The following is a 16534-nucleotide window of genomic DNA, read 5'->3' on the forward strand; positions in this document are numbered from 1 at the left end:
GGGGCAGGGGGAGGGGGGAGGGGGTGTGGGGGGGAGGGGGAGGGGGCAGGGGGCAGGGGGCCGGCGGGCAGCCGGGGGCTGGGCCGAGGGGCTCTGACGGTGCGGCGGGCTGGCTCCTCCTCCTGCGGCCCCGCGGGCCTCCCGCACGGACGCTCCTAGGTGGGCTCGGCAGTCGCCAGCATTTTTCTGGAGTTAGCATTCTCCATCCCAGCCTCTCTCATTCCTAAAAGTTCCTAAAGGTGGCTTGGAGGTGGGGGGGGGGGCGTCACGGGGGCTGGCTCTACCTTCCCGGAGACCCAGATGCGCCCCCCTCGCGGGCCCCAGGGACCTCCTTGGAGCGGGGAGATGCAACCCTGGGCCGCCCCCTCCTCCAGCCCCTGTGCCCTCAAACCCGGTGCGACCCTCCGTCCCGGTTGGGGTTCCACGTGAGGGTCACATCCCAGAGCAGCACTGAGGCCTCGGCCCCAACTTAGTTTTGTCAAATGGATATTTTCAAACTTATTTAAGGAGAAGGAGTTGGAGGCTGGACTTGGTCACAGTCACGGCTAGACTTGGGGACAGCAGGAGTCCTCCATCCTCTCAAGTCCTTCCCGGAAAAGGCCCGATTTCCAGGGCAGCCAAACTCTTCACTCCATTGCATTCTGGAATCGGGATGAGAATTGCCAAATTGCTGAAACCGATTCAATGAGTGGCCTCATTGGCCCTGCACTTACATTCCTGGTCCAGTATAGCGAGGCTCTGGGCACAAAACTGCCTCTCAACACCATCGGTTTTCTTTGTAATTCTATGTACATGATTTCACCACTTAGAAACATCATTCTCAGAAGGGGCTGTGCTTCCCCAGGCCACACTGAACAGGGAGATTACTTAGGGGTGCCCCGAGTTTGAGGAACGCAACTAGAAAGCAAAATACCAACGCTCTCGATTGGTACAACTGAAGAAAGCTTATTAAGCATAGGCATGCTTAATATTAGTCATACAATTATAATTTCTACTTATTTTCCTAATCATCAAAACCTAGATTTCCAGCATCAGGATACCTGGATTCTCCTGGCTTTGGTTGTTTGTTTTTTTTTTTTTCCTTCCCCTAATTCGGTTGAGACCTGGGCCCATCCCTTCCCATCTCGCTCTTATTTCTTTCATCCAGTTTGAACCCAAGGATCACTAGAGATTGAACTTTCTACAGTTCCACCATGTGCTACCTCTGCCCTCCTCAGTCCTCCTCTCAATTCATTCAAAAGGTTTTCCCCACCTCAGAGCTCAGAGCCTTGGGACTTCCCCCTTTCGCTACCCTCGGCAGCACCTGCCACCTGGCCCCTTTCTAATGGCCTCTCCTGGTGGCAGATGACTGTTTGACCACGTCCCTCCACTCCATCATCCATTTTGCTCTGTAGACAACAGGGGCAGCGGGCTTTTTGGTCAGAAGAAACATTATTTTTTATTAGAACTTCCCGCCAGCCTGAAACAGGAGATGCTGTGTCTGTACCAGCCTATTCAATAGAACTTTCTGCTATGATGATGGCAATGTTCTCATCCTATATGGCAGCCACCAGCCAGTGTGACTATTGAATGCCGGAAGTATGGCTAGTGCGACTGAATTTTACATTTTATTTAAACATTTAAAACTTCTAACAGCTATTTTGAGGTATAAAAGGCATCAACGAACCGCACATCAAGTGTTAAGATTGATGTTTTGACACATATACCCACGACACATTACTGCAATCAAGACAGTGAATATATCTATCATGTCCAGAAACTTCCTCATGCCCACCCTTCCATCCTTGTCTCCCACACTTAGGCAACCACTGACCTGCCCTCTGTCATTAGAGATTAGTTTGCATATATGACGTGGGATATAATGTAAATGGAGTCATGCAGTCTGTATCCTCTCTCTCTCTCTCTTTTTGGTTTGGCTTCTTTCACTCGGCAAAATTATTTTGAGATTCATCCATGTTGTCTCCGTTTGTTTCATTTTATTGCTGAATAATATTTCATTGTTTGGAGATACAATTTCACCCATTGATGGATACTTGGGTGGTTTCCATTTTTTAGCTATGAACAAATAAAGCTGCTATGAGCATTCTTGCACAAATCTTTGTAAAGACCTATGCTTTCACTTCTCTTGGGTAAATTCCTAAAAGCAGAGTTAAATGGACCATTAAATGTACTATTTTGTATATGGTGCAAGGTGGGGATTGTTCAGTTTTTTGATTATGTATTTCCAATTGTTTCAGCACCATTTGTTGAAAAGACTATCCTTTGTCCACTGAATCACCTTGTGCCTTTATTGAAAGTCAGTCTTTGGTATATGCGTGGGCCTATATCCAGACTCTCATATTCCACTGATGAATTAAAATTTAAACTTAAATAACTACCTGTGGCTAGTGGCTACCAAACTGGACATCTCAGGTTTAAACAGTGAGCATCTCAGAAAAGGTACTATTTATAAATCGCTCTGCCTTAGGCTCTAGAATGATAATAATTTGGACATTCTTACCATGTGGCTGCTAAAGAGGAATTAAACTTCCATTGTTTCTCAGAAAGTAGACTTCCATTTTCCTATTTCAGCTTATTATCAGGTCTTTAAGGGCTGGAGACCAAAGGTGATGGGAGAATGCCAGCTCTGAGGTCCCACGTTCAAATCCTGACTTGGCAACTTACTAGCTATGTGGCCATAAGCAAGCTGCTTCACCTTCCTTCCTCAGTTTCTGTATCTATAAAATGGGTATCATGGGTATAACCTATTTCACAGGATTGTGTGAGAATTAAATGATGCATGGAGTGCTTAGGCTAATGCCTAGTACATGACTAAAGACTCAAAAGCTAGTCATTATTACTACACTTCATGTGAAATAAAACACAGCAGCAGAAGAGGGAGACATTGTATACTTTCTGAAACCCTGTTTCTTGTCTTCAGAGAAGCTCTGCTGTGTTTTAGTGCAGGTCGCAAACACTTTAGCTTCAGTACATTCCGTAGCTGTGCAGGTCCTGGCACCGTTATACCCATTTTGCAGATAAGAATTAAGGGACTTAAATATTTGTCCAAAGTCCCTTGGCTACTGCAACCCCTATCTGAAGCCTGAGCTTAAAACCTGGCTTACTTCTTCTTTTACGACACCTGTCTCTATAAATACACTGAGGAGGAACTCAGTCTTTTGTGTCACTGTAGGCCCACAGTTAATGTTGAATTAATTAATATTCAATTAACACTGAACCTCAGAGAAGAGACGTCAGTATTCTGAAGCATGAGGACAGTACATCTAACTCCAGGTTTTAAGGTTTCTAAACTTTGTGCTTTTAACTTAATGATTTTCAAAATCAATGTACATCTGAGCAGCCTGGAGGCTTCTGAGATGCCCCCACTCAGGTCTCTCCTGGGCACTCTGTGCAGTGGGGCCGGGCTGGGCCCTGGAGTCTGCATTCCACAGGCCCCCAGATGGCCCTCGGGTGGCACTGGGAGAAGCACCATGACCCACTCCTCCTCTTGCACTGGACTCTTCCAACTGTGTTCAACCAGGAATTACTGCCATGTTTGCCTGAGCAAACATACCCTCCCCTTTCCCTTTCCCTCAAGTGGAAAGTCTGATTTAGAGGGAACTGGGATTCAGCACCAGCTTGGCAGGCACAATGATTTATTTTCGCTGGGGCCATACCCACTGTGGAGAACTTCACTTTTGCTTTGCCATGTTTTTCCGGATTGCCATATTGAAAATAGGTCTATCTTCATATTGAACCTCAGAGCACATCCTTTCTTATTCTGAAGTATTAGGACATCACATTGATGGGTCATGAGGAGGGTGGAGTGGGAGGAAGTTTCTGGAGACCCACAGGAAAAGCCCCTCTCTGGAGCTGAACTTCCCCACTGCCAAGCACGGATTTTCCATCCTGTGGGAAGCAGACAGGATTAATGGTCTAGCCTATTGTCTTTTGTTCTACCAAGGCCCTATGAAGGTCTGCGTGTGTGTGTTCCAGAAGGGAGTCCCATCTGCACCGAGGAGGGACAGGCAGCACCTGCAAACCCTGCCTGGAGCCTGTGTTTTAAAACTGGCTTACTTCTTCTTTTATGATGCATGTCTCTAGAAATAAACGGGGGAGGAACTCAGCCTTTGTGTCCCAAATAAGGTGGAAGAAGTTATGAGGGGATGTCACTGTTGGCCTGCAATGTCTGTCTTCCTGGCAAGTAATAAAAGAGGTTGGCAGTGGCCCAGCCTCCTGAAAGTGCCTGGTTGTCCCTACAAGGAAGGGACTTGGAAGCCCCCAGGGTCTACTCCCACTGCCCAGTGATCGACGCCAGCTCTGGGCCAAGGGCTTGGCCACCCTGGCATGCTGCGGAATGCATAAGGAGGTGCCATAAGGACTGCTCACTGTTGCCTCTGACAAGAATAATGACAGAGTGAAACCCTTTGACCGGTTTCTGTCTCCTAGCATTCCCACATTTCCATTTCATTGCAACAGAAAGAACAAAGCATCCCCAGAATGAAATGACAAGGAGAAAATCTTTTCAAAACTTCTATCTGATAAAGGATTTATATCCAAAATATACAAAGAACTCTTAAAACTCAACATAAGCAGGCAAACAACCCAATGTTTAAAAATCAGCAAAGGTTCTGAGCAGACACCTCACCAAAAAAGATGACAAACAAGCATATGAAAAGATGCTCCACATCATAGGTCATTAGATAACTGCAAATTCATACGAGAACATGCTATGACATGCTGACTTAGAGTGGCTAAAATCCAAAACACTGATAACATCAAACGTTGGTGAGGAGGTGGAGCAACAGGAACTCCCATCCGTTGCAGGTGGGGATGCAAAATGGAAGCCATACAAAATGGAAGACAGTTTGGCAATTTCTGATAAAAACTAAACATATCTTACCATATGGTTCAGCGATTGTGCTCCTTGGTATTTGTCCAGAAGTTGAAAACATACGTCCACACAAAACCTGCACATGGATGTTTAGGGCAGTTTTCTTCATAATTGCCAAATCCTGGGAGCAACCATGATATCCTTCAGCAGGTGGATAGATAAATAAACTGTGGTCCATCCAGATAATGGATTATTTGGCAAAAAAGGAAAAGAGTTGTTATTTCATGAAAAGACATGAAGGAACCATAAATGCAACTTACTTTGCAAATGAAACCAATCATTCAGTCACCATAATTACTGAGTACCTTCTGTGTAAGTGAGAAGGCTACATACTTTATGATTCCAACTATATGACAGTCTGGAAAAGGCAAAACCATGGAGACAATAAAATGATCAGTGGTTGCTGAGAGTGGTAGGGAAGGATGAAGAGGCAGAGCACAGGAGATTTTTAAGGAACTGTTCTACAGGATATTACAATGGTGGGGGGCGCCTGGGTGGCTCAGTCGGTGAAGCGTCTGCCTTCGGCTCGGGTCATGATCCCAGGGTCCTGGGATCGAGCCCCACATCGGGCTCCCTACTAAGCAGGGAGTCTGCTTCTCCCTCTCCCTCTGCCCCCGACTCATGCTTGCCCCCCCCAAATAAATAAAATCTTTTTTAAAAAAGGATACCATAATAGTGGATACTATTCACTATTGACACACACCTTTGTCACACTTCTGTCAAAACCCAGAGGATGTACAACACAGCCGTGAACCCTAATACAATGCACTTTAGTAATTAAAGTATCAATATTGGCTCATCCATTATAGAGAGGAAAGATATAAATGCATGTATAGGATGAGTATGATTCTATGAAATAGAAATGGTTAACACAAACAAAAGAACAAAGCACAGTCTAATCCGCAGAAAAGAGGCATTTCTAATTTTGAAAGGCACTAGAATAGGAAGGCAGGTTTTGAATAAGAAAACATTCCTGAAGGAAATGTAATGATGTTTTGGAGCTCCCTATATGCTAGGGACATATTAACTGGCACAGTGCCCCACGGACATGCCTGTCATCTGTACCCACGGGCAAGGGAGCTTGCTCAGAGAGGCTCCAGCTGGAGGGGCAGTCTTAGGATTCAAACGAGTCTATGCCCATCACTATGTTATATTGCCTTTAAAAAAATTAGCAATTAGACTGAGTTTAAAAGGTTGTCCAGGGACTGCCTTAAAAATAAGAGTCATAGGGGCGCCTGGGTGGCTCAGATGGTTAGGCGTCTGCCTTCGGCTCAGGTCATGATGGGATCCAGTCCCGCGTCGGGCTCCCTGCTAGGCGGGGAGCCTGCTTCTCCCTCTGCCTCTGCCTCTCTCTCTCTCTCTCTCTCATGAATAAATAAATAAAACATTTAAAAATATGTATAAAAAAATAAGAGTTATAATATCACTTATTTGTTAGTAAATAGATCCTCCTGAAATGCTGGGAAAGTGCTTGCTTAGCGGTTTCAGGGTTGCCCCAGAAATCGAATTCGTGCTCCTCTGTTTAGCAAGCTGCCCTCCCTCCCCTCACCCCCGCTGTCCTGAAGGCAAAGTTCAACCACTCACCTTTTCCTAGCTCCATAAATCCACCGGAGTGGATCAGAGGCGGCTTCCCTGCGGGCCTCGCTGCTTCTGCACCAAGCCCAGCTTTTAGAAGACAGCTCCTGCGGTGGCCCCGGGGACTCTTCCGTCCATGGCTGGTGTGAGGTTGAGTGGTGACTTGTGGGCCAGGTGGGGGTCTCCGGGGACCGAAGGCAGCGGGACCGGGCCCGCAGCCGCGGCATCGCCCCCTGCCGGCCGCGGACCCGCGCTCAGGCTCAGGCTCAGGCTCAGGCTCAGGCTCAGGCTCAGGCTCCTGCGGGCTGCGCGACGGTGGAGCCAACACATGGTCTTCGCAGGGAAGCTCCGCTCTGCGTCCCTGCTCCCCACGGCGTTAGGAAAGGTCCCGCGCCCGCGCTGCGCAGCCCCTCTGAGCCCCGACCCCGGGGACGCGGCTTCCCTGGCGCTGTCAGCTCCCGTTCCTAGCCGCAGCTCCAGGCAAGCCCGGCGCCCCTGTGTCGCCAGGGGGAGAGGCCCCGGTCCCTTTACCTCTCCGTCCCCGGTCCCACGCCCGCCCCGTAGTAAACGTCGGCCCAGTCCCCAGCGACCCCCACGACCAAGCTCCGTGGCCGCGATAACGGATCCCGGCAGCATGGGTCAGTGATAGCCAGTTCTTCCCTGAAAAAAAAAGTATTTTTTGGTCTTCATGGCACACCCTCGCTCTCCCATCTTCCAATACCGACTTCTCATTTTCAGCCTTCTTTGGCGGCTCTGCTTTGCTCCCACTCCCCACCCCACAAACTTGGGTACTTCCCTTCTGCAGGTCTGAGCGTGGGTAAGGGCGAGTCCAGGAACCTGTGTTTTGGTTTAAACCCTTCGGGTGATGCCGCAGGGGATCCAGGGCCGCACTTTGAGACAAACACTGGACTAGCACATGTCCCTCTAGCGCCGCAAACTCACCGGTGAGCAAAAGAACTCATGATTGTCTTTCCTGCCGGCTTCTCCTCCTGCCTCCCTCGCAGGTGAATGATAGACCTGCGTTCACCCGCCTTCAGGCCGCCATCCCCTCCGCCCTTGGCCCTGGCCTGGCCCCCCCCCCCCCCCGCCCCTCGCCCCCCCCCCCCAGCTCTGGCCCCCCCCCCCAACTCTGGCCGGCCCCCCCAGCTCTGGCTAGTCCTTCCTGCCTTCCCAGCTCCTGGCCCAACACACTCTACGGCACTGCTTCATCTTTAATGGTTTTCTTTGCCATGTCTCACCTCTTTGCTAAGGAACATGACTTCCTGCTTCTTGGCGCAATGAGAATGTTGTGGCCTTTGAAAACCCTTCCCTAATTCTGGGCAGGCAGAGGTGGCCTCTCCACACTCCTGGTGATCCCATGGCGTGTCACCATGTCGCAGCTATGTGCCTTACCACACTGAGGTCTCAGCCAAGAGATGTTTGCTCAGTGGCTGCCTGAATGTGCACAGGCCTACTCGAGCACCAGATGCTATTTTTATTGTGCCAAGGAAACAGAGCACCAAAAACATGGAGTGCAAATTCCTACACTCACACATTAGAACTTTAAAGACTTTGGAAAGTGCATCTTTATTTAGATGAGGCTGATCTACGTCAGGGGTCAGCAAGCTTCTTCCATAAAGAGACAGACTGTCGATATTTCAGGATCTGTTGTAACTATTCAACCTAGTTGTCCTAGGATGAAAGCAGCCATAATAATACATAAATGAGTGGCTGTGTTCCATTAAACTTTACTGGTAGACACTGAAATTTGAATTTCATATAACTTTCACGTATCATGAAGAGTTGTTCTTTTTCAACCATTTAAAGATGTAAAAACCATTCTTATCTGTGGGTCTTATGTGTCGCCCGTCTGCGAGCTATGCCTAACCCTCCGTCCTTTGGCACAAGACTCGTATATGAGCTTGAATTTTTTTTTTTTGACCGAAAGGCCCTGCAAATGAAAACTTTTATCAACATAAGCAGAGAAGAATGGAGCAATGGCTGGGCAGAGGGTGAGGAGGAACAGAAAGGGCTCTTCAGCTAGACCCCGTCCAGCCAGAACTCTGTTTATGCTGCCATCTAGTGGCCAACTCCCGTGAGGTCGGCTCTCAGGGCTCTCCCCCCCCCAGGACCTGGAGAACATTCTCCCCTCCCATCAGTTTATGGCCACAGTTGGGGTTTGTGTTCCTGATTTGAAGTCCCAACAAGGACTTCAAATCTGTTAAACCAAAACTAAGCGTGAAGAAGTCTAAACCTTCAATAAACCTTTTAAAAGTGAAAAAGCAAGCTTCAAGTCACAGAATTTTGAGATCATTTAGTTCAATTTCTACCACCAACCAAGCACTCAGCTTTCGGGTAAGAAGGTCCAGAAGGGCCGGTTGTTCCAGATGATGGAGTTTAAGGCAGAGCCTGCCTGCGAGTCCCACTGGCCTGATCCCATCACTGGAAGCTCTGAATCATCACATGGACATTCCTACAAAAATCCTGTGACATGGGCACAAAGAAGAGGAGTAGCCCAGTGGGTAAGAGCCATGGGTTCCAACCTAGTGTGTCACTTAATTGCTCTGTGCCCTTGGATGCTTAGTCTTTGTGCCATTTCCTCAACTGTTAAAACGGGGCAAAATACCTACCTCACAGGGTTGCTGGATGCTGAAATGAGCTAAGGGTATCTTGGCCCCCCCATGGGCATTAAGGTATTGGCTACCATTATGAATTTCTTGAGTACCTACTATGTCAGACATTGAGTGCTCTATATATTTTGCCAATGTGATCCTTGTAACTGTCTTACAGAGTGAACTGTTTTCTCCATTTTGTAAATAAGCCCGAGAAAAGTCATGTGTACTGTGGGTGGCTGCTGGGAACGAAATTATGGTGGATGTCACCTCTTCCCCAAGTTCATGTGATGAAGGCATCCAGTACACAAGAGAGTGACCACGTTACTTACAAACATGACCCAACCCTGATGTGCTAGCAAGGATGAGCACTGAGTAACTACTAGGTAACGTGGTGGCATTCTTAGCAATTAGGAAGGCTTTCAGGGTGGGTGTGACTGTCACTGTTCCTGCTTGGAGGTGACCTTGCGGCCGTCATTCTTGGCCTTTGGATTGTTTGTGAATGATGGCAGCTGGTAGAGGGAGTGTTTGGGATGGTCTACATGTTGGAGTCTTCAACATACCAGTAGTTATGTGTCTTTTCTGCTTGCCCTGCTACTTCATTTCGGCTATTTCTGAAGTTCTGTAAGCTTACAACTAATGGAATATTCACATAATGCTCAATTTATCGAGACATCTGAGAATAATGAAAAACTCAGTGTTCCAACAGAGGCTATTTGTGCATGTTTAAAACCCCAGATGTAGGTGAGAGTCGCTGCTCCTTGAATGTATCTGAGACAGGCAAACGCTTAGAAGCTAGTTTTGAAAAGTCCTGGGGTTTCCCATCTCTGCAAACTTACCCTCATCCTACATCTTCAAGTCCCTCAACGAGACACAGAAAAGAGACGTTCGGACCCACTAGGACCCCGGCCCCATCCTCTCTCAGAAATCCAGAGGCCCCAAGGTTGTTAAGACCCATGGGTCTCTCTCATATTACAGGGCTTAACAGGTTCTGTGGACAAGCACCTGTGGGGGCGGGAATCGGTACAGGAGGCAAACCACGAATCTGAAGCTGGGACCTGGTCTTCATCATTGGTGTGTCTGCGGCACTCACCCCTTCTGAACCCCGAGTTCCGCATCTGTGAGATGGGAAGGAGGAAGATCCCATACCCTCCACACTGTGCTGACCAATGAGCAGGGGGGGTAAGAGTGCAGAGGAAACCGTCAGGTACCATCAGTGCGTGTCAGAGGTTTATAATAAACTTTGAATGCGATGACTGAAAGAGGAGATTGCTCAAATTCCTTTTATGGCCAGCTGCCTGCGTTCTGTAAGGTTTGGGGCACAGGCTTACAATCTCAAATGTTTTCTTACGTTCCATTTTCTCTAAATTAGGTCAGTGAGAAAGAACCTCTGCTTGCTTGCATTGTCCTCGTCGCCCACCAGGTGGCGCTGCTTCCCAATTAGCAATTTCTTTTGGTGAGAGCCTGGCTGAGACCTCCTTTTACAGCGGATCAAGTTGGAGCTGAAAGAGGAAAAAGAAAAAAAAAAAGAAATGAAGAACCACCCGGCCTCCCACCGTACCCCCCTACCCCACCCAAATTTCAAGTTAGCAAAACGGGATCTTGGGATAAGAGCTCCGGTGACGGAGAACTGCAGTCACTGCCCAAAGGGGTAGACTGTGGGAACAGAGGGTCTTTGATGCCCCCACCTGTGATATGCTCCACTTTCCAGAGCAGCCAAGAGGAAGCCTACAGCCCCTGTGCTCCCAGGATGGACAGACATTTGCAAACACACACGGAGTTCAGGCAAACGTGTACCCACACTCCAATCCAGAGGGCTCACATTTTTCAAGAGAGGGATTTAACAATTAGGTCACTTTCTCAAGATATGGCAAAGAAAGTCACTTTTGCACGTTACGGGCACAACAGCTGTGATTTGTAAGCAGTGATGAAATGCTGATGCTAGATTGACCTTCAGAATCCAAACCGTGGAAGCCAATGTGCTAAGAGGCGTTCTCTGGGAAAGGACAGCACTGCCCTCTGTGCATGGTCAACGTAAAGGGCACCCCCGAATGGACGCCTGCCTCTCAGCCCTTGGACCCTAGAGTCTTTCATTCTTATAACAGCTGGTCCCCCCTCCAGCCCCCCCACCCCTGAAAGGAAGGTCCAGAGATATGGTGACCATGTTTTCCTCACTCCCCCACATCACATGTCCCTGAAAATAAATGGGCCCTCCTGCGGGGTCGCCAGGGTGGGGAAAGTCAGCATTTTTCTTTATTCTTTTGAGATGAAGTGATGGAAGGGTTATGGGGTTGAACTATTGTCCCAGCTTGCCTCCATCTGGTTTCACTGCCTTAACCTTAGAGTGCTTTTGTAATCAGTATGTAGAATTGAAAAAAGGTGTCTTCCAAGCTCAAATGGATGATGCTCTTAAGTACTAGATGCTACCTGTCAAAAAAAAAAAAAGATTATTTTACACTGTGCTTTAATCTTTATGGAACCTTCTCAGAAAAATTTGATTTTTAGCACTTACATAAAAAGTTAAATGTGGATTTGCCTTGTAATGTACTTCTTCTACTCCAGTGTTGAATAATCGGACTGCACCACTCAGCTCAGGGCTGCCATAGTTTGGTAAGCTCTCCAATGAGAGTTGCTTTTTGAGGACAAGGAATATTTTGTTCTTTTTATCAGTGGACAGATCTGAAGTAACTAACCTTGACGGAAGCAGAACTGAGTTTGCCAGGTTCTTCGCCGCCCAAAAGATCAGACCCGCTGCCCTCCTCCCAGACTCAGGTCCCTTCCCCATTTCCCAGTCTATTAACCAGTAACCTCAATCCTCCTGTTCATCAAAAGCAAATTCAATGGCGTCGAAGTGCCTTCTGGGTGCTAATTCATAATGTTGGGCCTTCTGCATGTATTCATCCGTTTACCTCTCACGGCCATAATTTAAAATACAATCTCATTTTCTGTCTGGGGAAAATGAAGCTCAGAGGCCCAAGGCTCCTTCCACCTGCCTCCTCCATCCCTGCTTCTCCCGCTGCCTCACCCCCACCCTAACCAGTCTCCAAAGGGCCAAACCTTCTTGCCTCAACCATCCAAGTTTCTTTAAATACCATCGTCAACATGTTCCTCCTCCATTTAAAGCTTGGTAACTTCCAATTTTTCATTCCATCAACCTCGGAATCTCCAGCCTGACTCTGGTTTACCTCTTGAACCACAAACCTTACAACTCTTTTACAATGTTCCCTCTCCTGCACCTGCCTTCATCACCGCCTCCAACCTCCCGAGCCACCAAACAGGGTCGCTTGCAGTCCTGTGCCTCCTCCACACGGGACCCCCCGAGCCCCGCCCTCCTCACACTCCCTTCCGGCTCAAAGCCAGGGTTCGAGCGCCTCTCCCGTGCCAAGCCTTCCATGGCACCATCACGACCGTCCGGGAGGGTGTCAGGCCACGGACTGGGGGATCAGATGCGGTCCGCGCGAACGTAAAGCACTCGCAAAACAATGTGACAAATCCTGGAAAACTGAGGGCCTCAGGAGGCCTTAACAGCCCGGCAATTGCACTCCCGGATTTAAAGCCTCTTGCACACATGAACCAGGAGACTGGTATCAAAACGCCCCGTTGAGAGCAAAGAACTGAAAACCACCCAAATGGGGACAGAATGGATAAACTGTGTGTATCCCCACCCCCCCCCCACGCAATGGAACACAACACTATAAGGGTAGTGAAAATGAATAAACTGCAGGAACGTAACTTCAGGAGCGCAAAAGCCAGATGAGCGGGGACAGTCACAGAAGACTCCGCACGAGCCGCCTTTTCTATAAAGCTCAGAAGTAACACGCGGCGTGGCGGGAGCAGGATGGAAGACTGAGCAAAAAGCACGGGAACAAGCAAGTTGCGGGCAGTGGGCTGCGGAGGCAGGAGGGAGAAGGGACGGGCAGGGGACACAGGCCGTGACCCGGGCGGCCTGCACACTAACCCGAAGGCGGTTCCTTCCAAGGCCCCGCGCGGAGCTCCGCAAACCACCAGGGATCCTGTGACCGGCTCAAACCCGCCGCCCGAACGGGTCCGGTCGGGGGGGGGGGGGGGGGCGGGGACATTCACGAGCCGGCGCCGGACAATCGTCCCCTGCCCTGTGCGCCCGAGCCCCTGAGCGTCCACCGCTGCGAACGCCGGCGGACACGCCGAGGGGCCTGGGCCCAGCGACAGGACCCGAGTGTCACGGCCGCCAGACGTGGCTCAACTGCGCACACACGCGAGGCTGGAGTCTCCCCAGAAATTCCTCGGTGTGTGAAAACGGACCACAGACTGGGTCAGAGCAGAGCCAGGGGGATCAAAGCTACTCGATACTGTGCTGAGAGCTGCCTGGAAAACACAATCGTCATAAACCTGCGAGAGTAAATCAGGTCCTCCACACTTCTGGTGAGGGGAGCCGCCACCGGAAATGGCACACAGCGCGCGGCGCTGGGGGGGGGGGGTGTGCACAGAAACACAGTCGCTCAGTGTCACGGGCGGCCTATAGGGAGGGGCTGTCGGGGGCGTGGCCTGAAGAACATCCAAACGGTAACAAAACAAAACAAAACTTTGGGATTCACTGCCCCACATTACAGGGGATAATGGGTTGATTCTCTAAAAAGAAAAAACAAATCACCATGTGTGATGTCCTCCTTCTTCCACTTTTACAGAATTTGCAATAAACCACAATTCTTAAGCTGTTTTTCATTTTTTTATTGCTGTTAATTCAAGGAAAAAGGGTTGCATAAAATCCAATCTGTTCTAGAAATATAAGTGGCCTTTCCAGTACATAACATTTCAAATATCAAAGTATATGGTAAACATACAAATAAGGAGAAGGTAACATACCTCCTATGTACAGTACAGTATTTTAAATCATAAAATAAGCTCCATAAAGTACAACTGGCAAGTGATTCACAATGCGGTCCATACGTGGCTTATCAAAACTCTCACTGGAACAACTCAACTGCAGCTTAACAATTAATTTAATAATGTGGTCCAAAAATACCCAGATCAAATAAAATATATTTAATCAAAATAATTTCCTTTACTCAAACTTTTCTTTTTAAATTAAAGCTTTCATCTACCCCTTCATCCCCGCCCCTTTCCCCTTTAACTCCCACCCTGAAAGTTAGTTTCAAAATGTACATTGCTGCTATAAATATAAATGCTACCTATGAAGCATTAAATGAAGCTTCTTTTTTCTTCAAGTTTTTCCTTTTATCTAGCAATCTGTTAGGCTTCTGAACCAAGACCAAACACTTAAGTCCCTCTGCTGTATACCGACATTACTCCACACAACAAAAATCTACCATTTCTGCTCTGTACTGAGGAATGGGAAAACAAAACCAGCCCCGACCCTTAACCTAGGACTATACAGTGGTAGTTGCTCATTGCTTTTGAATGCAGCAGTTCCAAAAATACACCCAATCTTCCAGATAATCTCAGTGCACTTTAGGAAATCAAAAATTACCTGGAAGCAATTTAGTACATAGATTGGCTTTAAAAAAACTTTTTTTTTTAAACAGCAGCATTAAACTTAGTGACATGACACTGACATGATTAATACCATCTTATACACACTCAGAATTCAGTCTTTCACATTATAATCAAGCATAGTGGTAAACTGTTATCAAAGTGACTTCGCTACGAGAGACGGGTTAGGGAACAAACCTGACTTTTGCAGAAACCAGAGCTCCTGCTCAGATTGCAATAAACCATACACATTTTAAACACAACATAACACTGCTACAGTTGGTGTGAGAAAAGAAGAAATCTTTACTCAGGTAGTGTCTCTTTAGCACGACACAGTGGTAGACTACAAGTGAAATCAGCTGTCGACTTTCATTACACACACAGACACACAGAACAACACTCACACTAGTTTGTTCACTTTATGTCTCTCTGAAGCAACAGGCTAAAAAAGTATGATGAAGTAAAAAGTCTCTTTTTTTTTTGGCTTTTTTTGTTTTTTGTTTGTTTTTTTAAGAAAAAGCTCTTTGTCCACTTCAGACATCATATTTTTTCAGTTTCATATGGTTTTACTTCTTCCTCTCTCTTCCACTCAGTTTTGATTTGGACCACAAGCACTGCATATATGTGTTTATGTGATGCTGTTTAGTACATATATACACACAGTTCAGGGAACTTGATGTCTCCTTTTGGATTAAGGTGAAACATTTCATCCTCGATTTATAGGCAGGACGGGTCATGAAAGTGGAGACCGATGGCGTGGCCAACTGCCCCTGCCTCCGGTCACTGGAAGGAGGGTGGCGGGGAGATGTGTGTCCTTTAGGGTGAAAGTGAGAAGAGTGGGGAAGAAGCAAAGTTTCTCTTTTTCAAAACCATATGACTGTCACCAGTGTTGTAAAAAAAGGTCAAATACACAGTTTTAAAGATTCAGTAAACATTGCACACAGCAAGTATTCAGTGTAAAAAAAAAAAAAGCACAGCAAATATTTTCCTTTTGATAGTTTGTCTGGATGTTTAAATTACATGTATCATACACATAAGCCTGTTGTTGAACCAGGAGACCAGAGGCTCAAAAGCAATGCATTCTTTTTTGTTTTGGACATCGGTACAAGAGAAATGAAAAATCCCAACTGCATAGAAATCTAGGAAATGTATAGACAAAGAAACACAAACAAAATACCTTTCCTTTCCTCCCCTCCACACCCCACCATGACTCCCCAACACGTCAGGGTATTAAGCAGTCAAGCTTTACTTGTTTCAGTCTGCAGAATCCAACGTATCATTAGAAGGGGGGAGGGGAGGTGCGTATCTCAGTCTGTAAGTGCCTAAAACGGGAAAGACAGAACTGCTAAGTCACTGCTTACAATGCAATGCATCACAAACCACTACAAGACAGCAAATGGGCATGCTCGGCAGAAGGCAGCTTCCTCCGCACTACTACGATTCCAAAATGGTAAAATAAATTACCTTCAGAAAGTAATATGAAGTTTGTGCTTTAAGTGCAACCTAAAGCTATCAAACTCAATCTTCCTTTAAAAATGCCAAGTATACACTCGCAATTCAAGACTTTTTTTCTGGGTGAGATTTGGCAAAATGACAAAAGCCAAATCCAAGCGAAAGAAAACAGTCTGACGTCTCCGCTGAATTTGTGATATTACTCATACTCATTTAAGAACATTTTCTTGTTTCTGGTGGTCATAACATTAAACAGAGTTCAAATAATTCCCTTACTCCCAAACCAGTGCTTAAATATTTTGTTCCTTAAAACGCTTTTTTTTTTTTTTTTTTTTTAAGCATCTGCTGGGAGGGAAAGGGGCAGCATGAGGGAATGTGCACGAGGCCAGCTGGCTATGCATCGATATGCTAAAGAGAAACTAAAAATCAGACATGTCAGATGACTACACTACTTCCCACTTTTTCAGTATTTAAAAATTTTGCTTACTCTACGAAACAGAATGGTAGCTTTAAAAAAAAAAGTGCGGCAAGCAAGCAATTTGACATTATATAACGCAAATTCCCATTCTATTCC

At 47.1% G+C, this 16534-nt stretch overlaps 1 protein-coding gene across 7 annotated transcripts in view; it reads right to left on the reverse strand.

The window, feature by feature from the left end:
- Positions 1–16534, reverse strand: part of ZCCHC2 (zinc finger CCHC-type containing 2) — a 91319-nt gene that overhangs the window by 19460 nt on the left and 55325 nt on the right. For 2 of the 7 annotated variants that reach the window (XR_012379980.1, XR_012379978.1), the window contains exons 14-18: positions 15686–15830; positions 11353–11466; positions 10391–10541; positions 6458–7108; positions 4883–5040 (exon numbers count right to left, since the gene is read on the reverse strand). Coding sequence is in view for 1 of the 7 variants with exons in the window: in XM_025886773.2 (XP_025742558.1) it covers positions 15763–15830 (68 nt within the window). In the remaining 6 variants the exon portion in view is untranslated. Of the gene's footprint in view, positions 1–376; positions 642–4882; positions 5041–6457; positions 7109–8155; positions 10542–11352; positions 11467–13722; positions 15831–16534 lie in introns of those variants that run through there. The other 5 variants (XR_012379981.1, XR_012379983.1, XR_012379982.1 and 2 more) reach the window with 5 other exon arrangements.

Source organism: Callorhinus ursinus, unplaced genomic scaffold (genome assembly GCF_003265705.2).
Source record: "Callorhinus ursinus isolate GAN/ISIS: 27379988/994484 unplaced genomic scaffold, GSC_fseal_2.0 scaffold11, whole genome shotgun sequence".
Taxonomy (NCBI): Eukaryota; Metazoa; Chordata; class Mammalia; order Carnivora; family Otariidae; genus Callorhinus; species Callorhinus ursinus.